Source organism: Ambystoma mexicanum, chromosome 2q (genome assembly GCF_040938575.1).
Source record: "Ambystoma mexicanum isolate Mex_15411 chromosome 2q, UKY_AmexF1_1, whole genome shotgun sequence".
Taxonomy (NCBI): domain Eukaryota; kingdom Metazoa; phylum Chordata; class Amphibia; order Caudata; family Ambystomatidae; genus Ambystoma; species Ambystoma mexicanum.
The window spans coordinates 398,823,873-398,847,322 of NC_090924.1; the positions used below are offsets into that span (position 1 = coordinate 398,823,873).

A 23,450-nucleotide genomic window follows, 5' to 3' on the forward strand; every position below is an offset into this window, starting at 1 on the left:
CTACCTCGTCTGTCTCTGCAGGTTGCAAATGCGACCCCTACAGGAATTATTGGATGCATGTTGTATACAAGTGTCCAGGAGTTTTGTGGACAAGATCCCCCCCCAACAAGGAGGTCCGGCAGGCGATAGAATGGTGGGGGGTATGCTCCCACATCACCCAGCGGACGGGGATTTCAAACCCTGCCATTCCAGGAGACGGTCACTACTGACGCCTCTCTGGAAGGTTCGGGAGCGCACACCTAACGGAAAATCACCAGAGGTTTGTGGCATCTGACGGAGAACGATCTGCACATCAACATCCTGGAGCTATGGACAGTGTGCTGGGCCCTCAAGTCTTTCCTACAATCTCAGAGGCAAGGTGGTGAGGATCTTCAAGGACAACAACACCAACCATGTTCTACATCAAGGAAGCTCAGGGCTTGTGGCATTGGGCCATCGCTCAGCGGATGTTCCTCGTCCCGTTCCACCTGGCAGGCGTCTCAAGAACACCATTGCCGAATTTTGCAGCAGATTCCACCAACCGAGGAGCATGGGGGGCATGTTCTCCTTCCCATGGGAAGGTCTGTTTCTGTACCCATTTCCCCCCCCCAGTTTCCTCTCCTGCTACGTGTGAATAACACACTCGGTGTCGGTGCAAGATGATACTCATCGCCCCGGCATGGCCATGGCAGATTTGGTATCTGGACCTACTCAGCCTGTCAGTGTCGCCTCCAATCAAGTTGCCAGTACTTCCGGATCTGCTCACCGGGAAGAGAGGGGGAATCCTTCATCGCAACCTAGGATTTCTGAACCTGAAGGCATGGCTCCTGCAGCCTTAGAGTGTGGCGGTTATGAGCTGCCAGTGGACTGCAGGGAGGTCCTCGCCAAAGCCAAGGCGTTGTTGACACAAGTGCTACCGCCATAAGTGGAACCGTTTTTCTATGTGGTACCGGTCACAGAAGATTACGGCCCCACATATTTGTCCATACTTGTTCCTTGGCAAAAGCTGGTCTGGCTCATGCGTCCATCATGTTACACCTGGTGGCCATCTCATGCTACACCAGATCCCCGGGAAGATCCTTGTTGTGGTCCCACAGACTTGTCAAGGAGTTTATCAAGGGGCTTTTTTGGTCTTTCCTGCAGGTGACTGTACCTGCCACGGCATGGGAACTCGATGTAGTCCTGACAAGACTCGTGGGGGTACCTTTCGAACCTATGCATCAGGCCCCACTCAAATTTCTCTCATCGAAGATGGCGTCCTTTGTGGCCATCACCTCAGCCAGACGAGTTGGTGAGATCCAGGCCCTATCCTGCAAGCAGCAGTATCTGATTTTCCACAAATCGAGGGTGATGCTGCGAACGCACCCGACTTTCATGCCGATGGTCCTCTTGGAATTCCACCTCAACATGCCTTTTGTGTTGCCTGTTTTCTTCCCAAACCCTTCTTCGCCAGCGGAGAGAACCTTGCATTTGCTGGACGTTGCTCGTTCCTTGAAGTTTTATGTGGCACACACAGAGTTTTCGGAAGACTTCTCAATTGTTTGTGAACTTTGGACTTGTGAATGGTTTTAAGGCCTTGTCCAAGGCTTCCATCTCCAGATGTCTCCTGCTGCATTACGCACTGTCATCGGCTGGCTACCGGCCTGTGCCAGGCTGTCCAAGAGCCCACTCCGCCAGAGCAATCGCTGCGATGGCAGCATTCCTTTCTGGTGTGCCCCTGCTCGACATCTGCAGGGCTGTAACTTGGAGGTCCACGCATACCTTCACAAGGTTCTACCTCGTCAACAGGGATTCTAGGGCGGAGTCCACAGTCGGCCAGGCAGTGCAAAACGACCTGTTCTCTTGAGGTGAGGCTGTTCCAGGGGTAAGTGTAATTGCTTCTGTTGAGCCTTGCCACCTCCCATGGTTGTGTATTGTGTACTGCTGTGTATTCTTTATTCATGAGCATGTGAATCCATGCCAGACCCATTCTGGAAAACAATAGTTACAGGTAAGTAACTTAAACCATCTCTTCCAAGAGATGGGCTTGGCTTTGCCATTGCACAAGGATCTTTGATCAGCAGTTGCCACCAACACTTGGAGGTTCTTGGGGTTTTCACATTGTTTTAGATAATGATTTTTGTTTGGATGGCATTGTTGTGAAAAGAATGTATTTATCACATTATATTGTTCCCCTTCTGATCCTTCTGTCTTTGCATTTACAGACTTACCCATGACTTTTGTGCTATTGAATGTTGACAGATTTGAATATTGGCAGTTGTTTGGATGTGATAAGTGTCTTGGGCATTGTTGCACTCCTTTCTGGAGATAATTTGAGCAGCACTGGTGCCCAATTTTACATAGTTGAACACAAATATGTGATCTTTGTATTTGTTTGTTGAGTGGGTTGTGTTCTTTGGCTTGTTTAAGTACATTCTTTTCCAGGTTTATTCTTACTACACTTGCTTCCTTGATTGTTTGCGAGTGCTGGTCTCTTAATTTTTCGATGGTATCTTTTTGCAGCGGTACATAAAACATGATTGCATGGGCTACATGGTGAGGAAGCATCCTGTGAAATTGAAGGAGTGTATTGACCTCTTCACCACTGTTGAGACCCTGGAGGAAGAGAATCCCTGGTAAATGTTCACTTGCAAGCATGTTTGCATTTATTTCAGTAATCGTTTTGTCGTTCTAGTTTCTTTGTTAAATTATGAGTCTCCCTGACACATAATCATCTTCTCATGTACCTTTCATTTAATGTTATGGCCTTGATACAATCTCATTTTTTTCTGTCATGCTCCCAATCTGTCATTTCTGTTCCTATTTTCCATTGCTCTAAATGTCACTCTTGTTTACTCCATTGAATGCTCTGTTACTGAAACAATTCCTATTTATCTTACTCTGATTAAAGATTTAGCATCTGCTGATCCCATCAATCTTAATTCGATCAGCTGACTTTCATTGCCCAATGTGTGTTCCATCTGCTCTTTGTTGCATTTAGTCGTTGACTGATAACGGGCAGTCACCCTTCGAGATTGGGGAACTCTGGGGACTGGGGTGAGCCACCTGCACAGTGATGCAACTCTTGGGGAGAGTACATTGAGGATTCCCAAAACACTCTCAATCCTCCCTCGTTGCCTTAAGGGCAGAGTCACTGTTAACATCAGAAAAGATACCCAACCTTTGAAAATACAGGTATATGTGGATTTGGGCATCGTACCAAGGTGAGGGGATGGAATTCCTACGTCAATGCAGAGAGAAGTACCCCCTAATGCAGGAGGGGTAGCTAGAACCCCTGCACCTGTAATGCAGTGGTGAAACCCCATGATATGCTTGCCTAGGTAGCAGTTCAAAGCATTGCATTCCCAGAAGTAACATTACTGGCGTCTGACCAGTCCCATACAAAAACCAGAGAAGTATGCTAGTGCATTTAAAAATCCCTCAGACTGACTTATCTAATTGACTCTCACCTGTAAGTGGAAGTCCCAGAAGTGTCTTTTGTTTAGGGGATTGATCTTTCTTTAGACCTTATTCCTCCCACTTTTACTTTAATATCTCCCTTTGAATTGGAGTCTACATCACAAGTGTACCTTTCAACAGTACCTTCATCCTGAAGCTTAACAAGAGCGGATGCTTGTTCAGGGAACTGTGAAGCCATGGTGATTTATGCTATTGAGACAAGAGACTGATCAGGCCTACCCTCAGCCACTAGATCCGTAAGGAAGGCATCCTATTAGTTGAAGGACTCTTATAATATTAATACAACCATGCCAAGTAGACGCAGTCTATTTATGTTGAATCCTGTATTTCTACCATCTGCACCCTTTATTTATTGCATCTCTGAATAAAACTGGTTTTACTACATCCATTTGTGTCTGTCTTCTTTCCACCTCTCCACACACCATACCTCTGTCCTTCCCTGTCCTCTGTTGCTTTAATTCAATTTTTGATAATACTTTTAAACCCCCCTTGACCCGCTTTGTTAATTTGTCCAGTGTCTTCTATCATTGTTACACTTCTTCCTGTCTTCCTCTGTTCCCTGTCACTTGTGGTGTTCCCCTGGTTCCTCTAGAGCATCCCATTTTGGATTTTGTTTTCCTTTAATACCTCCACTACTTTCCTTTTAAACCTTCAACTTGCAGTAAACCCTTTTCCATTTCCTCATGCCCCATCATTTTCCTGTTTCCCCTTATGACATGCCCTCCTTTGCTCTTGTCGAAATGTCCCCTTTTCTTCTGCCAATTCTAACTAGTTTCCTTGTCATTTGTTGTCTTCTGTATCCTACTTTTCTGCATATTTCTTATGTTCCTGTGGTAGCACTTCTGCCTCATTATTTTTCTTGTATCCATGCCACTTTGTTTCCACAAACTTCCCTTAATTTTTCTGTTTATTCTTGCACTCATTTCTTTCTTCTGTGTGCCACTACTCCTTAGGCTTTCTGACACTCCTTTTGAATGCTGACATGTTTTCTTCTAATGCCATTATGGCTTCCTCTTCCTTCCATTATGTTTGTGAACACTATTACTTGCCTTTTTCATGCTCCGATTCCTATTCACACATTAATTCTCGGATTTCTCTAAATGTCCCCTCACCCCTTATCAATCACTTACTCTTGTAATTCCTCAAATTAATGATGTATCCTCCCATGGAAGCATTTAGTATTATATGCTTTGTCTTCACATAATACCCACCTATTTCTGAAATGATCTTATAGGTACTGTCCCACCTGTAAGAAGCACCAGTTGGCCACCAAGAAACTCGATTTGTGGTCCTTACCGGAGGTTCTCATCATCCACCTGAAACGCTTTGCCTATACCAAGTTTTCTCGTGAAAAACTTGACACCCTTGTGGAGTTTCCAATCGGGTAAGTGAAAGAATATGGTGTGGTGCAAGGGTAATGAGGGTAGCAAGCTATCATGTGAGCCTTAGGTTAAATTGATATGGTAGGCTTATAGTAGGATGGGCTTCTAGCACTTACATGGTTGTTTGATGCATGTCCCTAAAAGTAGGTATTCTTTGTAGTATCATATATTGTTGCTTGTATATCATTTGTGTGTTTTGTAAGTTTGTAGCCGGTTTGGAATAAATGGTACTTGGCAAAATGCAAGTTCTCTTTTTGTCATGTGCTATTCTTACAAGGCAGGTTCAGAAAGCAATTCTAAAAGATTTGTAATGTAAGTGGTATTTTATAGTGCCCTTTTCTCAGATTCAGTCTGATCCTTGTTATCTTCACCAACCCCCTCCTCACCTGAAGTCTTTATGACTGAGGTACCGTCTGAATCAGAGTCCCAGGATTCATCCGTTGGTATCTCCTTTCTTCTCTGTCTCCAAAAGTCGCTGGTCTTCTTGGGTGTCCTTACTCCTGGTTTGGTGCGATGGGTATGGGCTCCACTAGAGGCCACTTTGCCTGAGATGCAATTTGCCTGGCAGTGGGGACCCCAGGGAGCCCACCCCAGACCAGAGAAAAAGCCTTGCCGAAAAAACCCTGGTAGGTTGTGATATCTTGCTGGGACTACTGGTCCCAGAATGCTCTGAGATACTGAAGGAGTAGGCAAAGTACACAATGGCTCCAAATAATACTAGGAGTCCGGAGGGCTAGGTTGCAGAAGAGTAGCAGGTTCCTCGCAAGAACTGCGAGTTAGGAAAGAGGGAGTTCCAAGAAGGTAAGGTAAGCAGTAGACAGCATACAGCGGAACAGCCGTCCGAGAACGGCAGAAACGGAAAGGGGAAGCCGTTCGGAAAGCGGCCAGGAGGAAAAAAGGAAAATAACACACGAGCGCGGGGAAACACTTTCCAAAAATACTGGAAGTTGCAACGCAAGTGCGTTAGCAACTTCCGGGAATATAAAGTCAAAAGACTAGAACGCGCATAGCGATTCCAGGGAAGGAGTCCGTCTTCTACCTTCTTTCCAGTCTCCATCTTGGGTATAGTCTCCACGGCGGGCGAGTTGTGACAGTATGACCCCTTTTCAGGCCTCCACCCCCTGGTTTTCCAGGATGGAGGTGATGGAATCTCCGTAGTAGACGAGGAGCAGAAATGTTCTTAACTGGTTCCCATGTGCATTCTGACCTTGGGTATCCCTTCCAAAAAACCAGGTTTTGCAGTACACCTCTTTTGTATCTGGAATCCATGATGTCGGAAACTTCATATTCCTCATTGGTCTTTGGAGACTTTTGAGGGGAGCTTTTTGTCTTTCGTGAATGAGGGTCCTCAATATATGGTTTAAGGAGTGAGGTATGAAAGACAGGATGAACTCTTTTGAGAATCGGGGGAAGGTCCAGTCTAAAAGCCACAGGATTGATCTTGGCTGAGATACGAAAGGGCCCAAGATACCTGGGTGCAAACTTTCCTGGATGAACCCATCTGGGTAAATACTTGGTGGATAACCACAATTGCCTTCCTACTTCCCACTGAGGATTTGGGCTTCTTTTTTGATCTGCCCATCTTTTACAGTCTTGTCGAGCTTTTGCGAGATTGGATTCTGATACTCGATGCATCCTCTGTATGGTATCCAGTAGATGATCCACTGAAGGTGTGTTTGTAGGAGGGATACCAGAGAGAGGTATATGCTTTGGGTCGTAACCATAGGTGCACTTGAAAGGACTCATGCCTAGGGAGGTATGTCTAGTGTTGTTATAAGAGAACTCGGCCATGGGCAGAAGATGGAACCAATCGTCTTGTTCTTGGTTACAAAAACACTGTATGTACTGTTCGAGAGTGGCGTTCAAACGTTCAGTTTGCCAATTGCTTTCCGGGTGGAACCCTGAGGAAAGAGATCTCCTGATTCCTAATGTTCTGCACAGAACTGTCCAGAATTTGGACGTGAATTGAGCGCCTCTATCTGAGACTATATTGGTGGGAATCCCATGAAGCCTGACTATGTCCTTCAGAAAGACTTCTGCAGTCGTGCTGGCAGTAGGGAGTCCTTTAAGAGGAGAAAAGTGAGCCAGCTTGCTAAAGGAATCGATTGTGACCATTATGGCGGTGTGTCCACAGGATTCTGGCAGCTCCACTATGAAATCCGTGGATATCTGTTGCCAAGGTCCTTCGGGCTGTTTTTCTTGTTGTAGAAGTCCTAGGGGTTTGTGGTAATCGTACTTGTTTTGAGCACACACAGGGCAGGTCTTTACATACTCCTTCACATCCTTCGCCAGGGAAGGCCACCAAAATTGGCGAGATGTTAACTCTAGTGTGGCTCTTTGGCCCTTGTGTCCAGCAGAGGGAATATTGTGACACCAGGACATTGCTTGTACTTGGAGTTCTCGGGTTGGTATATACAAAGCTTCCTTTTTAAAGAGAAAGTTGCCCTTCCCTTTCAAATCCATTTCTGAGCTCCTATTGTTCTGTTGTTCCGCTTTTACCCGTCGCAAAAATGTGTTTATGTTGACGATGAATGTCTTCCCTGCTAACATGAGTTCCTGTTCTGGTAGATCTCCTGAATCTTCACCCATACTCCGAGAAAGGGCATCTGCCAGAGTGTTGTCCTTTCCTGGGAGATAGGTGATCTCAAAGTCAAATTGTGAGAAGAAATACGCCCACCTAGCATGTCGTGAGTTGCGGCATTCTATCTTTTGAAGGACTTTAAGGTTTTTATGATCCGTACGGACCAAAAACGGGACTACAGAGCCTTGTAGCAGATGTCTCCATTCCTCACACGCTTGTCGGATGGCCAGGAGTTCTTTTTCTAACACGGAATAGTTGCGTTCACTAGTGGTTAACGTGCGTGAAAAATAAGAGACAGGATGTTCTAAGCCGTCTTCCTCCTTCTGTAGTAATGCTGCCCCGATAGCACCGAGGGAAGCATCAGTTTCCACTATGAAAGGGCGTGTTTGATCTCGTTGTCTGAGGATCGGAGCTGTTACAAAAGATCTTTTCAAAGTTTGGAAGGCTTGTTCAGTGCCGGAATCCCATTGGAATTTCACCCCCTTTTTAAGAAGATTGGTGATAGGTAGAATAATCTCAGAGAAATTGGGGATAAACTTTCTATAGAATTTCGCTAGTCCTAAGAATCGTTGGATTCCTTTGACATTAGAGGGTACAGGCCAATTTGTAATAGCATCCGTCTTGGCTGGATCCATCTGTATGTTATCTGCAGATAATATAAAACCCAAATATGGTACTGTGGATGCCTCAAATATGCATTTTTCGGGTTTAGCTAGTAGACTGTTTCTCCTTAAACGTTGTAAGACTTCTGTTACCAAGACACGATGTTCAGCCGGGGTGGCAGAAAAGACAAGAATGTCGTCTAGGTAAACGACCACTGAGGAGTAGAGCATATTTGAAAACACATTGTCCATGAATCGTTGGAATTGTGCCGGTGCATTGACTAGTCCAAAAGGCATTACTCTATATTTGTAATGTCCTAGAGGTGTCCGGAAAGCCGTCTTCCACTCATCCCCTTCGCGGAGTCTTAAAAGGTGATAAGCTCCTCTCAAATCCAGCTTGGTGAAGACCCGGGCCCCCTGGACGGCTTCAATGATGTCCTTCATTAATGGCATAGGGTATCTATCTCGCACCGTAAGACTATTCAGACTTCTGTAATCTATACAGGGACGTAGTTCTGTTGTTCCTTTCTTTGGAATAAAAAAGAGAGAAGCCCCTGCTGAGGAAGATGACTCTCTAATAAGGCCGTTCTCTAAGTTGGTGGCAAGGTACTCTTTCAGAGCTTGCTTTTCCGGTAGTGACAACGGAAACATTCTCCCGAAAGGCACAACTGCTTCCGGTGTCAGATCAATCTTGCAATCTTCTCTGCGATGTGGTGGTAGAAGGCGGGGTTGTGTGTCTGTAAATACATCTATGAATTCCTGATGGGGAGCTGGTATCATGTTGACACTGAAGGAAGGATGCAGTGTTGCTTGAATGACTGGGGTGATTTCTGTAGTTAAGCAATGTTGACTGCAGTACTGTGATTTGAAGTCTACTGTATTCAAACTCCAATCAATGTGAGGATTGTGCTTTCTTAACCAGGGAATACCCAGTATTACCGGAAAATGTGCCGCCCTGATCAGATCGAATGAGAGGTATTCCTGATGATTAGCCATCTTTATCTTCAACTCCTGTGTTTCGTGACTAATTGGGCCTGATGTTAGTGAGGTACCATCGACTCCTTCCACCGGTATAGATCTGATCTTCGGTCGTCTGGGTAAGAGATGTTCCTTGGCCCACTTGTCGTCCACAAAGTTGCCAGCCGCTCCACAGTCTAACATGGCTATGCACTCCACGGACCCTGTCGGCTCCCATTCTATTAGTATCTTAATCACCATAAGACTGCAACAGTCCAAAGCCGAAGGCTGCGCTAAGTGACAGGGATTTATGGTGTTCACCCCTTCCCTTTCCCTGTTTAAGGTTGGGGTCCTTCGTTTCCCTGTCTTTTGGGGGGTACTGCAGGACAATCTCTTAATAGATGGCTGTTCGACCCACAATACTTACACAAGCCGAAGTCCCTTCTTCTTTTGCGTTCGCTAGTAGATAGAGGTCCACGTGTGGTTCCAATTTGCATAGGTTCTTCCGTGGATCTCTTTTCAGGCATCGAAGAGGGGTTTGGTCCTGATACAAAATTGCGTGGTGGTCTTCTTTCTGCCTTCCTTTCTGCCATACGGAACTCTACTTGTAAGACTAAGGAGACCAGGTCTTGGAAAGAATTAGGTCTGGCAACTCTCGCCAGTTCGTCCTTAATGTCTTCGTGGAGTCCTCTTCGGAATATAGTCTGTTGGGCAGTTTCGGGCCATCCTGCTTCTGCAGCTATCCTTTGAAATCTCACAAGGTACTTTTGAACATCCGATGACCCTTGTCGTATGTCGAGTAGATTTTCAAAGGCGGAATACAAGACCTCCGGTCTCTCGAACCTTTCTTTTAGTCGTTGTGTGAATAGGCCGTAATCAATGAGAACCGGATCTGAAGTAGTAACAAAAGGCGTAGCCCATGCCAGAGCGTTGCCTGTCAGATTGGATATCAAGAACCCAACCTTAGTTCTGTCTAATTCGTAGGTCCTGGGGCGAAAGGCGAATTGGATTGTGCAGGCATCCAAGAATTCTTTTAATTTCTTTGGGTCCCCATCATATTTCCCACACGACAAGGGAAGAGGGAGTAGTTCTCCTCTGTTATCATCCCGTTGAGGTGCCCGTTGTCCCAACTGTTGAACCTGTTGCTGTAATGCTGTATTGTCAGCTCTTAGGGACTGTACTTCAGCCGTCAGGGCCTGGATGGCGTTTACCATTTCTTGGTATTGTTCTAGGGAGGCCATAATCTCTGGGCGTTGCAATCTCTCAGATTCAGTCTGATCCTTGTTATCTTCACCAACCCCCTCCTCACCTGAAGTCTTTATGACTGAGGTACCGTCTGAATCAGAGTCCCAGGATTCATCCGTTGGTATCTCCTTTCTTCTCTGTCTCCAAAAGTCGCTGGTCTTCTTGGGTGTCCTTACTCCTGGTTTGGTGCGATGGGTATGGGCTCCACTAGAGGCCACTTTGCCTGAGATGCAATTTGCCTGGCAGTGGGGACCCCAGGGAGCCCACCCCAGACCAGAGAAAAAGCCTTGCCGAAAAAACCCTGGTAGGTTGTGATATCTTGCTGGGACTACTGGTCCCAGAATGCTCTGAGATACTGAAGGAGTAGGCAAAGTACACAATGGCTCCAAATAATACTAGGAGTCCGGAGGGCTAGGTTGCAGAAGAGTAGCAGGTTCCTCGCAAGAACTGCGAGTTAGGAAAGAGGGAGTTCCAAGAAGGTCAGGTAAGCAGTAGACAGCATACAGCGGAACAGCCGTCCGAGAACGGCAGAAACGGAAAGGGGAAGCCGTTCGGAAAGCGGCCAGGAGGAAAAAAGGAAAATAACACACGAGCGCGGGGAAACACTTTCCAAAAATACTGGAAGTTGCAACGCAAGTGCGTTAGCAACTTCCGGGAATATAAAGTCAATAGACTAGAACGCGCATATCGATTCCAGGGAAGGAGTCCGTCTTCTACCTTCTTTCCAGTCTCCATCTTGGGTATAGTCTCCACGGCGGGCGAGTTGTGACACCTTTGGCCACTTTTGGTTGCCTCTCCATTTGGCTCTTTAGGAAAACTTTGGTTTCGCTAGTGGGACAGTGGGAAAGGCAGATACAAAACGTGTGATGTCGATGAGTACAGATCGGAAGTATCTGGTTCTTGTGTGCCAATCTGCTTTCTTTGCGTTTGGCTGAACATGGGAGTATTATCCATAGTGAAGGTCTGGTTGGCCGCTGATGCAGAGTGGATGTGATGTGATGATTGGAGTGTGTGATATTGCTAAAGAGTGGAGCTTAGTCATGGCTCAATTGGTTATTGATATGCTAACTGCTAGCCCTTTGACAATCATTTGTAGGTGATCTGTGTGTGGTAGGAGATGCTTGGGGGACGCTGTTTGACAGGGAAGCAGGGCACATGCCTTACAAGGCAAAGCACTACAACCACTGGCCTTTAGTAGACTGGTCCCATTTCACTAACTCACATTGACACTGACAATTATTTTCACGTTCTTTTGCTCTGTTATTTGCTCACTCTCTCTTGAATTCAAATGAATTCATTATACCCCATGTGTAACGAAACAAGCATCTGCGAGTTGGCCAATGACGGAAAGGGGCTGTCTGGAAATGCCACTCTTTACCTTAAGTTAACTGCGGCAAGATCTTTTGGCTCAGAGGACGATGGCCTGCTTGAATTTGGGAGACCGAGGGCACCCATTTCCCCTTTCTTTGTGTGTTGGCAGGCTGAGGCACGCCTCAAAGGTCACTGTAACCTGCTCACTCAACTGCTGAAACCTTTGCCCATTGGGGCAGACCAAGTTGTTTGTCGGCCATTCATCAGCTGATTAGGACAGGTGCCAGATTCCCTCCTAGCTTCTTAGATCTACCCAGCTGTCTTCCATAATGGAATGGTCTTTGTGCACAGCATCCCTCCTTTAGCAGAGCTTGTCACTATGTGGTTTCACCTAACAGCAAATCGGGAAAAAGTTTAATTGCTGAAGCTTTCTTTGTTCTCACTGAATTGCCTCGTCCTTTCACTTTGCCAATCCCGTGGGAATTATTTTCACATTTTTTGTCAAAATGGTCAGATTAAATTCTATTTGTTTATCCCCCACCTTCCTTGCTGCATACAACTAACTTGACTAGATGCTTTGGTTTCTGACGTTTTTATGCTATGTGATGCATCTTGGAAACTTCGATCTTGGACATGTGTGCTTGCTAATGGATTCCTTCCTCGCTCAGATTCCTCATCTTAGAAACAGATCTTCCAGTGCAAGCTGCCTTCTCAAACATTTTCTGCCACCAAGGGTATCATGCGGCTCTTGTGCACATCCATGACACCAGACATGGCATTGCGGGCATTATATATGTAACAATTGACTCCCCATGGCCTTGGTTACTTTTTTCTGCCTTCTTCGTGCACTGCTCAGGAATGCAACAGGAATTGGGGAAAGTATCGCGATTAGAGCAACCCTGTGTGGTGGACTTCTGGAGGCAAACCTATATTGGTGAACTGAAGTCTAGCCAAACCCAAACAGGCTTGGTAGGTTAAAAGAGTGTGTGAGAATGGTCTAGGGCTACAGTGTGTCCACGCAGAACATTACCAATAATTCCAGTTAGACCAGTAAGTACAAACGTATACAATGGTTTATTAGGCCTTTTAAATACACCCAAGCAATTAAACCTCTAGGCAAATATTGTCACACTAAATATTAAACATATATATCCATTATTTAGGAGAAGATGGAAAGCATTTGATGTGATGACCAGTGTAAAACCGGTAAGTAGTCAGATGCATAAAGTTAAGTAGAAACATGTTAGAGCAACCATATTTTGTTATTTGGTATTTGTATAGCACCTACTGCGCTGTGAAGATGAACAACCCTTGGAAGGCGGTAGTCTGAGTTGAGTAGTGAGAGGAGTGGTAAAATGCATGCGTGTGCATTTGTAGCCTGATCTAAGGTAGATTGGGAATGGCTATGTCGCTAACGGCAGCCCATATTATCAGGTGAGGGACTGGTGCTGTGTCATATTGTCAAGAGAGTGAACCTTTCTGAACAGCTCGGACTGTGCTTCAATGAATTGCTTTTCTCCTGCAGATTCCTCATCATGATGGATATCCATCTTCCAGTTCTGCTGTTCGGAAACTTTTTGACAGGGGGTTTAGTGGACCTCGACTCGGCCGTTGATCCATCTTGTCTGGCTCTCGATCGTCTGCTCCGGACACATGACATCAGGGGACATATATATCACGTCACTATGCCCCATGATGCACGCTGCATCAGGAACACAACTTGAGTTTACTTGACGTCCTGATTGTACTTTGTAGGTTTTTTCTTCAAAAGCCTCGACGCAATGTTGTCCCACAGGGTTGTGGGCTTCAAGCGAAGCTGCGATTGCGATGCCAAATGTCTTTGAACCGACCCCCATGACATCTGTCTGGGTGTTAGTCATGACACAGAGGCCTGCGCGTCATGTGCAAAGAAGCAGCCAATATCCCTTCAAGAGAGTGCCGGGAAACTGGCTTTGGGCCGACTGGTTGCCAAGTCTCTGGCACGGTCACTCGTCTGGTCCTCAGAGGCCGGGACTGAGGAGCCCACCCACAACAAGGGAAAGAATGACATCGTAAGAAGAGCAAGAAATGGTCCCATTCCAGGAGCCATTACTCGTCTTCCTCGCTGAAGAAGCAGCACCACCAGGACTTACCTCTTTCCAACGCAGTAAGCCCTCAACGGGGCCGACCACTCAGGAAGAGTGGGAGAGTTTTAATACCTCTGTTACAAATGTTTAAGACGCAAGCAGCTCTAGATGCAGCTCCGGCCCCTGACCAGCAAGCTTTGGCAGATAAAGCACCACTCAGTCCTCCCGACCCCAAGCTAGCCACTCCGTTGACAGCGTCTTAAGCAACTTTGTATGTTGCTCCCATCAGGAATAAGTTGCTGGAAGATCGTAGAGCCGAGGGTCCCTGACACCCATTACCAGAGCGTCCCTCAGCACCGAAAGTACCCTCTGCATTGAAAGCTTTGACTTCGAAACCTATGCTTAAGACTTTGACGCCGACAGTCGGTGATGCTTCATTTGTGCCACCGTCTAGATTGGGTTTCTTCGATTCCATGCATTCCATTTTGGGAATCGAGGAACACAAGGACCCTGAGGGCACGGTCGACCCTCGTTTACACGGGAGCCGGCAGTGTCCACTATTTAAACGACCAGGCTGATCTATTGGGTTTGGCTCATGGTTTACATAATGCCAATGCTCTGGATACTTCTCCAGACCAGGAGTTGCAGCAAAAACAGCTCTATACCCACGCTGGTGTGAAGTTCAGGGAGCTGGTTCACATGGTAGTTGACACCCTGAGGTTGAAGGTGTCCACTGCCCCTGTTCAGGGGTGTGACCTTACCAATATTTTGGACGAGAGTCCCACAGTAGAGCACAATATGCCTTTCAACCCAGCCATTGCAGACCCCTTAGCCTCCTTATGGCAGCACCCTTGTACCATTCCCCTTGTGAATGTCAATTTCACAGGAAAGTTTAAGCCGGCAAGAGGAGATACTCCTTTCCTCGCCACACACCCTTCACCGGAAGGGTTGGCTATACATGCTGCCACTGTTTCCACCAGACCCGCAGCATCCGCCTCTAATCTGCCTACTGACAGAGAGGAGGAAAAAATGTGACTCTTTGGCCAGAAAAGCTGTACATTTCTGGTAGCATGGCGCTCAAAGCCACTAAAGTGGCGTATGGTTGCATCAAATACTTGTTTGTTTTATGGAAGGAATATGCTGCTGAGTACATCCTTTAGGGTGCCATGCAGGACAGATCTTTACAGCTGGTGGAGGATGTGATGGAGCCAGTTGTTACAAACAGGCCTGGACATAGCAGACGGTGTTGGCAGAGCAATGAAGATTGCCCATGCTAGCTGCACTGGTCAGTCTTGATTCTATTAAAGACAAGGAGGCGAGCATTATGCTTTACTCTTTAATTTGCCACCAACATAGCGATTCAACTTTTAATAAACTTTTCTCAAAACAAATGTTTCTTTTGCTTTCAATAAAGAAATCTTTAGTTTTAAAAGTTTGTCTTTCTTTCCACATGTGGTGGACCTGCCCAAAGATCCAACAGTTCTGGAGGACATGCCTGGGGACCATCACGCAGATTACCGGAACGACAATCCCCCTGGAACCAGAACCAGTCCTGCTGGGAGCTCCGATCCCCACGATCTACCCGCGCTCCGGGCCCAGATCGAAACTACTAACCCACTGCCTCCTGGCAGGGAAAACAGTGGTGGCACGAACTTGGAAATCGTGAAAAAGGGTGGATCAGTAGAAGCACTCCCTAATATTATATATTTAGAAATTAGTTTAATCAATGGTGTAAAATAATATCAATACTTTTTTTGAGGTGCGGGGGAGGAAACGTGAACCTGGCACAGGATCACTGCAACAGTATATGTAGAGGAAAAACGAGGATCCAAAAGTAGGAACCCTCCCGTCCCCTGCACTCTATCATAAATCCATCAAAGGATGGTTCAACAAACTTTCAAAAGCATTAGTAATAGTTAAACAATAGTTTTCAAATTAGATAGAAAATAAAAATAAACATTCAATGATTTCATAAAGACACCAAAAGGTGGTTTTAATTATAGTCACAATTAGTTAACCATAAAGCCTTAGTGTACAAAAAGCCAAAATGACTGTCTAAAAAATACCATGAAAACAATAAGCAATGATAGTCCATGTATACAATTTATGGCTGACGCGTTTCGGGATACATATCCCTTCTTCTTGAGCCTAGTTGATTTGGACTGCGGAACCTAAATAAACATAAAGAGCTGTTTCAATACACAACATGTTCATATATTAGACATTAAACAAAGTAATTATTATTGATCTCACATAGACATTACATGTATTGGTCTATCTAATTGGGTGTAGTTCAAAGACATCTATAAAGGATGTTAATCCGAGTCATCCCAGTTAGAGGGGTCCCACCCGGGATCAGGGCGCCAGAGAGTGTACATTAATTACTACAGAAGTAATCAAGAAGAGTTGCTAGCGGTTGCCTATCAGTGTCAACGGCCTCCATTACATATATCAAAGCCATTCAAATAATGCAAATAATGGCATGTCCATCAGTTACATCAGCCTCCATTAATTATATTCAAGGAATTCGAATAGTGGCGTACCTTAAGTTTAAATCAAGGTCAAGTGTAAATTTCCACTCAAAGCATGGTAAAACCGTTTGTGCCAATTCTTTCCGCCGGTCAGTGAAGGAGAACGGCTCTTTTCAAAAGTGCATAGTGCCTACGGGTCAAACAAGAACAAAGCGATTCTAAGGATAAAATATTAACTTCCCACATAAGAGGTCAACACACTAGTATGGTTTTTATATAGTTAGCGCTAAAAAGCAGGGCCAATTATAAAGTCACGGCTTACCTCTAAAGTCGTAAAATCTGACGGGAGAAAACGAGTGTGTACTCCGCTAGCACGGTGATCTTAAAGTGTCCCAGGTTATTTCGCAAACAGGACAGATTGTTCTGTATGGAGAAATAGAGAGATAAGAGCGCTCAATCAGTTCCACAAGGCGGAACTGCGGGGTCTGTGTCTGCATTGAGTTGACAATCTGTAAACAAATATTATATTCACCTCTGTAATGGAATCCAAAGGGATACTTGGACACGTGTAGAAAAACAGCCGCAATAGCGGATGAACGCTTCCCGAATGCGAGCGCCTCCGAGCAGGAGGATGCGTCCTCCGTGCTGGCTGAGGTGGGTCTACTGGTAACCCTGACAACCCTTGACACAGACAGTAGCCCATCTAGGACTAAGCGTGTGCGTGGTAAACATAGAAGACGTCCTAAGTGAGCACACAATACAAAAAGTGGCTCTTAGACTGGTGCAAATGGGAGCGCCATTTTGGAATGTACTTTGTAGAATGGAAAAAGTGACTGCTGCAGCATATAGACAATGTCTGCTCATTAATGTAGAACAATTTAAGGACCCGTAAAGCACTATATTGTGTAAAGTAAGGAATGTAAAATGTTAAGTCACTTGGAAATCCCCGGAAGGCCCTCACATAGCCCAATGTTGGACCAAACTCTGGGACATTTTGATCGCAGAGAAAGTGACGGCGGCACAAGCGGGAATACTCCACAGGTTCCAGAATATTTGGGCCCCAGTGCTTGAATACGACCAGCCCTTCCCCGCCCTGACTTATAAACCGACCCGGGCCCGCTGGATCCTGGAAAACCAAGGGACCCCCGAGGCAGACCCATAGACGCCGAGGCAAGAAGCGGGCAATCTAGGAGGGAAGATACCACCTCCAGAAACTGAGGAGCAGTGAGGTCGAAGGACGAGGAGAGGGAAGAAACCCAGGGGGGGGATAAGAGACTGGGGATCAATATGCCTAAAGAATCACTGCTGAGATTGTTTGTAATTATCATTCTGCCTTGATTTAAAATAAACAAAGTTAAAAAAAAAAAAAAAAGTTTGTCTTTCTTTGTAGAGGCTCTCCACTGATCTCCTACTAGTCCCATGATGAGCCTCCTGGTAGACAGTAGTCCTTCCTCCACCAATCCGATGCCTGACCCTCCTATAAGGACTACCAGCACTAGCTCCCTTCCTCTTTCTTTGCCTGCCGAAAGAATCAAGTCCGTATAATTCCTCAACTTTAACTTCCTCTTCGAGGCAACTGTGGTCGCGACTTGCTATCCATAAGGTCCAACGGGACAACTGGTTACGCATTCACTTTAGCTCGCGGTATCCTCATGCGGGTTTCTGCTCATCTCCTACGAGAAACAGAAAAATATGAGGGAGGGAATGCGATGCACAGATAATCTGACCATCTTCAAATACTTTCAATAGTGTAATTGTATTACTTATCGCATTCATTCGGGTGGGATATAATGCTCACCTCCTTGTCTTTAATAGAATCAAGACTGACCAGTGCAGCTAGCATGGGCAATCTTCATACTATGACAAGACGGAGGCGAGCATAATGCTTGTTCAAAGCTCTGTACTACCCAACTAGCCATTTCTGAAACTGGATTAAAATAGAAGGTCTTACAAGTGGATTCTGAGGACCAATCCGCTGCTTTCATGATGTCTTGTAAAGACACTCCTACGGAGAAAGCCTTAGAAGCCATAGCGCCTCTGACAGAATGTGCTTCAAAAAGGGTTAAATCTATGCCTGCCCACTGCATAATTTCCCTCACCCATCTAGCAATTGTCGCTGTGGCTACTGCATGATGGGGCTTCCTGCGTGCAATTAGCAATTGGGTGACGCCTTGCGGCCTGACAAGCACTGTCGCAGTCTCATAATCTTTGATGCATTGCGCTACGCATAGCTTATTGATTTTGGGAAAATAGGGATAGGAAATCACTCTGGAGTCGGATTTTGTTCTTTGCACAATAGTAAACGCAATTCCCTCAGGATAGAAGATCTTTCTATCTATCTCTAAAGCCTTCACATCCGAGACTCTCCGGCATGCTGTCAGACAGAACAGCATTGTCAATTTTCCAGAAAGCTGGGATCTGGATAGCTAGAACGTCCCGGACGTCCCATAGGGAAGAGTATTTGGGTTCCGGCGGCCTCTTCATCCTAATCCCTCTCAAAAGCCTGTGGACCGCTGGATGTTCCCCTACCGGAGCTCCCTCCACCTTCTCATGTCCTGTGGATAGCGCAGACCTATAAACTCCCAAAGTCCTGTAGGCGCAGCCTTCGAGGAATTTGTTTGCTAGAAAGTTAAGGACGTGTACTATAGGTACTGAAACGGGATCCAACTGTAAGTTTGTGCACCATCGCGCCCAGGCATCCCATGCTGAACTATAGCTCCTAAAGGTGGAAGGCGCCCAGGAATCTCCGATACCGTCCGCAGCGATCTGCGAAATTCCTGGCATCTCTTCCTGAAATTCTGCAGGCTATGGGATGTAGAGAGCCCGCCTCCATCAGGGGGTGACACTGGCCGGATGGGCTGAGGAGGAGGTCCGGGCGATGAGGGATCTTCCTCGGAAAATCCAAGGAAAGTTCCTTCACTACTGGAAACCAGGGCTGAGACTTCCAAAGGGGGACCACTAGTATTAGCTCTGCCTGGTCTCTGCGAACCTTCGCCAGAAGTCTCGTGATCATTATGAAAGGTGGAAACACGTAGTGAACTGCTCCTGCCCACGACTGTAGGAACGCATCTGTCCCCGCTGCACCCGGGTCCATCCTCCAGCTGAAGTACTTTGCTGTCTGTGCATTCAGTCTGGATGCAAATAGATCTGTGTGCAATGGACCCCACACCTGGTCTAACTTGTGAAAAGTTTGGGGAAGCAGTTTCCAGTCGCTGGAATCGGTCAGGTATCGAGAGTTCCAGTCTGCTATGTCGTTCTGAGCTCCTGGAAGATATTCCACCGCTACTGCTATTTGAAGGTGCAGGCAATAGTGCCAGAAATCTTTCGCTAGCTCTGCAAGCATTCTCGATCTGGTGCCGCCCAGTTTGTTTATGTACCGTACTGCGGAGATGTCATCCATCTTCAGCAGCACGGAGCACTTGACTTTGTCCTTGGTGAAGGTTTGAACTGCAAACGAGCCCGCTAGCAGCTCGAGGCAGTTTATGTGCAGCTGTAACTCGTTCTCTGACCATTTTCCTCCTGTCTCTAACTGACCACACCTCGCTCCCCATCCTGCTCTGCTCGCGTCGGATTCTATAATAAGTTCTGGAACGTCGCCGAAGATGGCAGACCGTTCCAGGCTTCCATGTTTCGCAGCCACCAGTGATGCTCTGAGATTGCCTCGCTGTCTAAGGTAACTAGTTGATGATAGCCTAGACCTCCTTGTAAGTGTCTGATCTTGAGCCTCTGAAGGGCTCTGTAATGTAGGGGCCCTGGGAAAATAGCTTGGATGAAAGGTGCCAGAAGCCTTACTATTCTGGGTAGGTATCGTAACTAGATGGTCTTCTTCGCTAGGACTTTCTTGATCTCCTTCTTTATTGCTTTCACTTTCTGGTTCGGGAGTTCCAGAGTTGCTTTTACTGTGTCTATAGTGAAACCCAGGAATTCTACTCTCTGAACTGGCTGCAATTGAGACTTGTCGAGGTTCACCAGAAAACCCAGGGAAGATAGTAAGGTGAAAACCCAACGAACATAGTTGACTAGGGCGCCTTTGTTCTGGTTTAGGATCAGAATATCGTCTAGATAAATTATGATCCGAATACCCCTTTCTCTTATGACTGCTGCCACTGGCTTCATCAGTTTGGTGAAGGCCCATGGGGCTGAGACGAGCCTGAAGGGAAAGCATTTGAAACGCCACACTTTTCTGTTCCAGCGGAAACGTAGGTACCTGCGGTGGGCTTCTGCTATAGGCACTGTAAGATATGCATCTTTCAGATCCAGACGTGCTAGCCAATCTCTTTCGCACAATAGGTCTCTGAGAAGATGGATTCCCTCCATCTTGAAATTATTGTATTTTAGCCACTCGTTTAGGTTTTTTAGGTTGATAACTGGACGCACGCTCTTTCCTGTGTATGAGGAACATATTGCTTATAAACCCCGGGGAAGACTGCGACTCGCGCTCTATCGCATTTTTCTGAAGAAGCTTCACTAGCTCGCTCTGAAGAAGCGCTTCTTCCTGCGCTGCTAGGTGTATCGCTTGCGGCTCTTGGACTTGCAAGGGGTCGCCTATAAAATCTATGCGCAAGCCTGCTACGGCAGTTAAAACCCAAGCATCGCTGGATAATGCGTGCCAAGCGTTTAGAAATTGCAGGGTCCTGCACCCCACTTGCACATCTGAGGTACTCGCCGCCAGTGGCGCCTCCATGTCTGTAGGCTCCTCTTTGTCTGCGATCTCTTGGGAACCTCGTCCGGTAGGGGAAGGAGGAGTCCTGTTGTCTTCCCTCCCAATATTGTGCTCTGTTTCCTTGGGGCCTGCGATGATAGTAATATCGACCGGACGCTCGGCCCCAGCAAAAACTTGCCTGGGAAAGATTCTCTTAATGGAGCTTTGAGCTTTCTCGAGGGCCGAATAAGTTCCCAGGAATTGGGACATTTCTTTCGCAAAGGCCTCACCAAAAAGCAGGCCTTTCGCTCCTTGACCCGCTTCATAAGACGATAAGTCGCTTAGTTTTGAATCAATTTTCAGGAGCACTCCTCTTCTCTCGGAAGAGAGGGCGCAGTTGGCGTTACCTAAGAAACACATGACTCTTTGCGCCCAGTTTGCTAGGACTAGAGGATCTATGGGGGTTCCAGTGTCTTTGGCTTTTTCAGCCAGATCCATAATTTTTGCCAATGGGCCTGCTAAATCAAGCACTTTATCCTGACACCCTCTCCAGGCTCTATCCACGCCTTTCCTGATATCTTTGGAAGCTTTTGTTACAAAAGTAACCATCTTCGGGTCTAAATCAGGGGTTTCTGATAACTTGTCAGGGAGGTCTGGACGGGGGCATTCTGATCTCATGCGAGATCTTACCTCCCTGTTGAGCGGTTTGCGTATATGCTGCGCCATGTAAAGCGCTACTTTCGGGGAGGGGCTCCACTCTGTGGATTTAGGGTGCCTAATAGCCTCCGGATTGAACATATCGTTTGTGTCTTCCTCTTGATCTAGGATTCCTTCCTCTGCTGCGGTGTGCCCTGGGGGGTCGTCATCCTCCTCTCCCTCGTCGTCGGACGAGTAGCCCTGGTCTATGTCCCCTAAATTATTCACCCCTGGGGCCGGGGGTCTGGGCTGGCAATCTGCCGATTTTGCCAGGAAGGCCTTCTTTAACCTTGCGACAGGATCGTCTGCCTTGTGGGGGTCCTGGTCGACCCTCCTTCAATCGGCTGCACTCCTTCTGAAACTGTTATTGATAGGGAATCTCCCAAAACTTTTTTAAAGCTGAGTGACAGCTCTGTTTCTTGATGGGAGGGTTCCTCCTCCCACTCTTCTTCTGTGTATTCAGGAGTTGTAGAGTGCTCCCCTTTATGCACTTGAATAGATTTTCTTTTTTTTCTACGCTAATTGCAGCTGTATTCACACGTGCTCCACTCCGCGACCGTTTTTTTTTTTTTGTTTGTTTTTTGTTTTTTTTTTTGTTTTTTTTTTTGTTTTTTTTTTTTATAAAGCTCTAGATTTTTTCCTCTTTGGGCATCCACACGCAGCTCTCTGTCACTCGCGAACAAAATCGAACTCCGGAAGGGCCCGGGGAGAGACGGGAAGGCTCGAAACCTCCCGCTCCCTCAGGGTCCTAGGGCACGCCTGCTGTGCGACGTCTTGAGGAGCGGGCCGGATGCCTTTCACAGGCGAGAGCGCCTGCGGCTCCGGCTCTGCCTCCACAGCCTCCCGAGTTTCGGGAAGGGTCTAACCGTTGCGCGGCTCTTCCGAGGTGCTTCAGCAAGAGATGGAGCGGCCGCGGGGCGCCGCTCGACCGGTAGGCATATCAAAGTCATATTATAGAAATAAGAATGTAATCGAAAAATGTATTAATATACATTTTTTACTTAAATATATGCGCTGCGCGTCCAACGTTCATATTAGGTAATATCTCTCACACAATGTAAGCGAAAATGAGCTCTAAAGAGGTATTCTAATCTGAGAATATGCATCACTTATCTGTATGCTGGCAGCAAAAAGAAAGAGGAAGGGACCTAGCGCTGGTAGTTCTTATAGGAATGTCAGGCACCGGATTGGTGGAGGAAGGACTACTGTCTACCAGGAGGCTCATGGGACTAGTAGGAGATCAGTGGAGAGCCTCTACAAAGAAAGACACACTTTTAAAACTAAAGATTTCTTTATTGAAAGCAAAAGAAACATTTATTTTGAGAAAAGTTTATTAAAAGTTGAATTGCAAGCAATATCAGTTCAAAGTGCTTCCCTTTGGGTTGACCTCTGCGCCAAGGGTCTTCACCAAGCTCATGGCAGTAGTTGCGGCTCGCCTCGGGCGATGCGGGGTCCATGTATTTCCATACTTGGACTGGCTGATCCAAGGGAAGTCGGAGGGGCAAGTTTTGTCTCATCTGGAAGACGACTGCCTGCTACTGCGCAGGCTGGGCTTCACCCTCAACTTGAAGAACCATCTGATGCCAGTTCAGCAGCTCCAGTTCATCGTTGCAGTCCTAGACACCCGGGTAGGGAAGGCTTTTCCTCCCGAGGAGAGAGCCAGCAACATCGCCCAAATGGTGCAGTTGTTTCAGAACCACGCCACTCTTCCTGCAGCTTCCTTGCTCCGCCTCTTGGGTCTCATGGCCTTGTGTATTTTTCGATTGTCAGAGACCAGGCTGTGTATGATATCCCTTAAGTGGCTCCTGAGGGACCAGTGGTCCCAGTACCTGGGAACTCACAGGGATCCGCTTTGTGTCCTGCCAAATAGTCCGGGAACTCGGCTGGTGGCAATCGCAAGGAAATCTGTTGGTGGGGTAACCCTTTTGGCCTCAGGCCAGAGTGGTCACGGTTGCTCCCTGAAGGGTTGGGACGCCCACTGCAAGGAATTGCAGGTGAGCAGCCTCTGGTCTCCATCAGAAGCCAAGTGGCATATCAACAGGCTGGAGTTGAAGGCCAA

General features: G+C 46.7%; 1 protein-coding gene across 1 annotated transcript in view; it reads left to right on the plus strand.

The window, feature by feature from the left end:
• USP11 (ubiquitin specific peptidase 11) overlaps positions 1–23,450 on the plus strand; it is a 2,050,211-nt gene that overhangs the window by 1,721,599 nt on the left and 305,162 nt on the right. The window contains exons 17-18 of the mRNA XM_069647415.1: positions 2,482–2,594; positions 4,673–4,822. Of these exons, the coding sequence (XP_069503516.1) occupies positions 2,482–2,594; positions 4,673–4,822 (263 nt within the window). The remainder of the gene's footprint in view (positions 1–2,481; positions 2,595–4,672; positions 4,823–23,450) is intronic.